The sequence below is a fragment of the Cebidichthys violaceus genome, unplaced genomic scaffold (genome assembly GCF_023349555.1).
Source record: "Cebidichthys violaceus isolate CVI_PGR_0920_01 unplaced genomic scaffold, fCebVio1.0.p SCAF_4, whole genome shotgun sequence".
NCBI classification, from domain to species: Eukaryota; Metazoa; Chordata; class Actinopteri; order Perciformes; family Stichaeidae; genus Cebidichthys; species Cebidichthys violaceus.
The window spans coordinates 10892537-10898536 of NW_027176594.1; the positions used below are offsets into that span (position 1 = coordinate 10892537).

Sequence of the window (6000 nt, forward strand, 5' to 3'; positions counted from 1 at the left end):
AAATTACATTTACTTCATAATGTAATTTTGACATTACACAGTCAAAATGAGTGTAGCTCCATGATCTCCAACTATCAACTGAAGATAATAAAGATAAAAAAAGAAGATATAAACAATTAAAAACAGCTTATACTTGTTATTGATAATATTGACAACCGCTTATTTAGAATAGGTTAATGGAAAAAACTACAGACCTAATGGAGCTGTATGACCCGAGTTTCAGCTGCTCTGTGTATAATATTTTCAACTCCTGTGTCGCTTCAATACCTGAGTAGTCAGGCACGAGGAGAATATTAGTAAAGTAAAATGATTTTAAAAAACAGAATAAATTCATATAAGAGTATAAAACGTAAAAGTCTGCCCTCAGCTCTATGGAGTGTGTTAGTGTCTTTCAGTTCTTTGTTTGGCTGTCACCACTCTGATCAGGGATGTTTCCAGCAGGCAGCTCTGATAACTGCCTGCTCAGCACCACACACAGTTACAGACCAGCTGGTGAACATAGTGCAGCATTTAGCAGCTAAAGAGCCAGAGACATTTCTCTCAGTTGTTGGTGGAGACCATAACAGAGCTAAAAGGAGAATGAATACTGGACTGACATTCATCAGGAGGCCAGATGTGTTAATACATCATTGTTTTTCTAACATATTCACCAAATCAACTTAACAAGATTATAATATGTCAAGAGGCCAACAAATTCGGGCTTAAAGAAATATTTTATTCTTCATTTACCGTGGAGGCATGAGAGAAAAGCTACGTTTTCTTCAAGAATTCAATGTAAAAGGGGTGAGTTATTGATGTAAAAATGGTCATTTTGGGTTTGAATTATTCCTTTAAAAGGTACACAACAGTTGGGGGAGGCCAATGCTGAAATGTGGTTTGAAGAGTGTGACCAAGATAAGTGCTGAGCATTAAAGAAATGTACAAATCATTGCTCTCTGATGGAGAATCACCTCAAACATGATTTTGTAATTTCTTGTTACTCTGCTGATTGTGATAGATCCGATCATATTGGCCATGTATCGGTCAGACTCTGTTTAGGAGATGTGCACCTGCAGGATAATCACTGAACAAAAGGATGCCAGGTAAGTAGGAAGAATGTAATTTCCACGTTTGTTTCCTCCACAGTCCCACTACCTTCAGTGCAGGGAAGGCCATGTAGAGTTTGCTGGTGTGCAGTGTTCAGTCTTTGAGTCTCCTTATCCAATGACTATGGCCCTGTCTGTCCTGGTTACCATAGAGATGTGCAACGCCTTGAACAGGTAAGAATAAACCAAACACACCCACACACTAAAGCTCATGTCCTGTCATGTTATGAAACAACCCTGTGTCATTGTGATATATTCCCCCTGTATGCTCTGGTTTGGTGTTTGAAGGCCGTAGATCTTCATTCTAATTCAGATTAGAAGTCACAGAGCAAAAATAATGTCCTTCTTCTGTTCCTGTGCTGCCCAGTCTGTCAGAGAACCAGTCCCTGCTGAAAATGCCTCCCTGGTCAAACCCCTGGCTGGTGGGGGCCATCTGTCTGTCCATGGCTCTACACTTTCTCATTCTATATGTCGACCCACTGCCGGTAAGTGTGCATGCACGAGGCATACATCTGTTCGCTGACACTTCTTATCGACCCAGGGCTGAAAAATCCTCCATTCTCTCCGTCTGCAGGTGGTTTTCCAGATACGCCCTCTCTCGTGGCCTCAATGGGTGGTGGTGTTGAAGATGTCACTTCCTGTCATCTTGATGGACGAGGCTCTGAAGTTCCTGGCCCGCAACTACATTGAGCCAGGAAGCCAGATCCAGGTCAGAAGACATACCTGACAGTGCTTCAGTTAAAGGGGAACTTCGGTAGTATTTAACCTGGACCCAATTTTTCATGTTTTTGTTTCTAACTGACTGATGACGACAAGAGTTTGTGTAACTGGTCCAGTATCGAGTGAGAGAGTTGTAACTTTGAGGGCAATTGCGCAGCGACAATGTAATGCTACATTTACTAAAGGTGCTTGTCGTTGCCGCTGACAACGCTTTCTGTACTCAAACACATCCTCAAACACCGGCACTCCTCTCTCCAGCTCTCACTGACATCTTCCGGCAACAAGTTACCTCTCACGAGATTTCAGAACGAGACTTCCTGTCTCCTCCTTTGTATGGTCTTTTTTATAATGTTGACCCTTGTAATAAGCTGACAGTCAGTGGCAAAGACAAGAACGTTTAGTGGACGTAATGTTAAATTGATAGTATGTAACTGCCTTTGCAGCCCGGTGACTGCAGCACTGTTGCTCAATACTGGAACAGTTTCAAGAACTGTTGTCGTCATCAGTCACTGAGACACAAAAACAAAACATAATATGTCCACGTGAACAATACCAAAGTTACCCTTTAATGTGCAACCGTGGTATTAGTATCTCAAAGTGGTCTGTGCCTAACCCTTTCCTTTGTTCCAATCCATCTCTCAAAAGACTCTGGAAGAGGAAGAGGAGCTGCGGAGGATGGGGGCTAGCACGGGATTGGCCGGGGCCATGATGAGGAGGCTGCGCCAGTCACTGAAGGGCGTGTCCTGGTCGTTCGTTCTGATCTCTGCTCCGCTAGTGATCTGGATCTTCAGCCTGGACTCTGACATCACCAACATTTTCTGGGAGTGAAGAACGAGAGGACGGGCGGACTGTGGGGGGAGAGAAGAAAGGGACCATCTAAAGAAGGACTGTTGGAATAGGATGCAGAGGATTGGGTGTGTATGGGTGAGGTGAGGTGAGAGGAGAAAGAAACAAGCAGAGATGATAAATACTCTGCTGGGATACAAGAATGTAAGAGATGAAGAGTGAAATATTAAGCCAACAGACAATCAGATAACATCAAGAAGGAAAGACCACCTCCTCCTCAATGCTAAAAGGTGCTATGTGTAGCATTTCATCTGAATCCCATAGCTCACTTAAACTGTACTGCAATGAGTTAGGAAGGCCTAGGCCCAGTTTGTCTGTCCAACATCTGGGCCAAGAGTGAAAAATGTCTCTGACATGAGATCGCTTCAGCTGTACTTTAATGCTAACCTTTGGATTCTAAAATACTAAGGTTTACATGATAAACATTAGCATGTTAGCATGCTATAACCCATTTTTGTGTTAGGGACACTCAATGTAATCATTAACGGTTCCCAGCAGCACTGGCTTGTCACAGGTTGCATCTATTTCTATGGTTGCACCAGCTATTTATAAAACCTTTGTACATTTTGACTAGCTAGCTTCCAACTTGTCCCTTCACTAAATCAGAATACACCAATACAAGTTAAGAAATGTCTATAGCCTCTTTCCCACTGGACAAAAGACCAACATCTGTCTTTTGTCCTCAGTAGGAAAGGTTACAATCGGCCTTCAGTCCCAGGACAAATGTCGGCTCCAGTTCCAATCGGCAGTGATGGAAACATGACACTGAGCTGACACGCTCGCTAATTTACCCTCCTTTTCGTCTTTGTCTTCTCAGCCACAAATTCTGCCAATTCTGTTCAAGCAGCACTCGAACATGAATTCCAAATGAATAAAAAAACATGTTTGAAGAGAGACTGAATAAGTAACAGATATAAAAAGCAACATTGTCACTGGTCTCTATGCTGCTTTATAATTTGCGTTCATGACATTGAACTTGACTCACCAGAAAAAACAGAAAAGCAACTTGCCTACTGGCAATGGGAAGGAGTCTATTTTTAGCTTGTTTTCCTGCATTTAAGAAAACTGCAAATATATGCCCTCATTGTGGTGGACTAAAGTCTGTTGTGGCCAAACCGGCCGAACCAATATTTGACTATTTCTGACTGTTCTTTATGTTAATTCTTAATATTAGATATACAGATTTACGTCTTAGATTTGCATCATAATATTTTCAGTGGACACTAAAGCCATGCACTGTGTTTAAAACTATTGAATTCATTTAAATCAAATTGGAGAGCAGCAGATACAGAAACAACTTATAGTAATATGTGTGCACACCAGTAAGCTACTGTCATGTCAAGCGTGTCAAAGTGTAGTTTAGAAGTTTAGAAATTATTTTGATAGAAAGTTAATTTCCTATGACACAGGTGGTTTTCTGGTGTAGACACACAGGTTTTACTACGTATTAACTCCTTTTGGACCTGTGACTCCCAATATGTTTCTGTTTCTGGCCCACAGTCAAGAGTCTGTCCATACACAGTAACAACTACTTGGTGCAACCCCTTTTGATGTAGTGATGCACAGATGTGCACTTCTGGTATAACAAGGCTAACATTGAAGTTTGGTGGAGCTGGTGCAACAACACACAACTTCAAAATAAACAGCGATCAGATAGTCTGAAGAATCATTTGTGTAGCACAGACAGGTTTCCAGTTCTACTGTAGATGTTTAAAGAGTCATTCTAGCAGCATGTTGATGATGTATTGCTGGTTGAATGCTACATGTTGCACCTTTTAGATGTCTGCTTGAAAAATGAGTGCATCAGATAGAAGAAGGAGAGCAGTGCTGATTGGTCTCAAATCAAACACACACACACACACACACACACACACACACACACACTCACTCTCTCCAGCTTTACGTCCACACTGTAATTCACCAGTAATAATTTGTTGTTAGTAACAGGTGATCAGGCCAGACGACTAGATGTACAATAGAATCCCCCAACCGGCCACTGCAACAGTCTTTATGCTGCGATGCAAAGATATCCAGCCACATTATTGTTGGACCTTCCTTGTAGATACTGTACATGAGACTAAAAGAAGCATTTACCTGAGAGGGAAGACTGTTAGCAGACCGGATGCATGTCAGCGCACGTCACACATTTATAACACGTTTTAGCCAGAGTCCAAACTGTGACTGTTGGATTCTGCAGGAACACATCATTTTCCTACAGAATGTGGGTGTAAGAGGAGACACTACAGGTGAATAGAGTAAAACATTTAACTAATAAATATCACCATGAATCTTCCCCTGTTGATTACTCACATTAAGACAGTTACTTTTTGTATTTAAGGTTTTCTGAAATGCGAGTGAGGCATAATCTTATTACATAATTGCTGATTTACATATATTTCCAGAACATAAATCTGAACACTGGATAAAGCCAGGTTCACAACGCTTGTTTCGTTTTGTTGACAAAAAAGAGTCAAAGGTTTTTACATAAATCTGAAGATACTGTCAATAGCCATAAATACAATCTAATTTCACCATGTTTTTAGTTATAGAATTTTTTAAATATTGAAATGAGGCTCTGAATGATATGCGAACAAACCCCTCTGTAGAAACCTTCAGAGTATAGAGAGGAATGAAAGTGTAAAGCTTGGTGTATGTAAGAGCTACTGAAGTTGAGATTTCTGGATCAGAGTCTGAGAAACAACTAATTTAGAGAAAACGTCCTTTAAAGAGATGTTTAGTTAAATTACAGACATTTTGAAGACACTGCAGGTGAATTAACTAATAGATATCACCATGAAACTTCACCAGCTGATTAATTACATTTAGACAATAATGTTTTGTATTACAAGTTCTCTCAAAGTAGATGTTTAAATATGCAAATGAGGACTGCCAAAAGTGACCAAAAATGGTCACTTTTGGTGAATTTAGGAAAATTTTGATGCAAATAGACAACGTAGCAAAATACACACCAAAATGTGTATTTTGGATGTTTACTTTTCACCAGAAGAAGACATTATAGAAGAAAACTAGACCAAATTCTCAAAATTGAGTGTGCATGAAAACAATGTTCTTGCCTGTAGAGTCTCGCCTTAAAGTGGGTGTACATGTACAGCTGGGTGTCTACAGGTTGTAAAAGGGTTGACATGTCCACAAGTGTGAGTGCAGTTCCTCATAGCATTTAAAGGCCAGTCATTCTGATAGATCTACAGTTCAGTATCCTTCTTTGTCTTTCTGTTGATTGTTACTGACACTGAAAAGCAGAGAAAGTCTTAAATGTAACTTGACACCCTGAGCTGACTTAAAGCCTTCACACTCGTTGATTCTGTTATCTATATTCACGTTTACTCTG

The 6000-nt window shown here is 40.5% G+C and overlaps 1 protein-coding gene across 1 annotated transcript in view; it reads left to right on the forward strand.

Annotated features, from left to right (window-relative positions):
• The window catches only part of si:dkey-28b4.8 (sarcoplasmic/endoplasmic reticulum calcium ATPase 2), a 30447-nt gene that overhangs the window by 22984 nt on the left and 1463 nt on the right, over nt 1-6000 (forward strand). The window contains exons 21-24 of the mRNA XM_068727783.1: nt 1126-1259; nt 1453-1570; nt 1660-1794; nt 2451-6000. The exon at nt 2451-6000 is cut by the window's right edge and continues 1463 nt beyond it. Coding sequence (XP_068583884.1) covers nt 1126-1259; nt 1453-1570; nt 1660-1794; nt 2451-2633 — 570 coding nt within the window. The 3' untranslated portion in view covers nt 2634-6000. The remainder of the gene's footprint in view (nt 1-1125; nt 1260-1452; nt 1571-1659; nt 1795-2450) is intronic.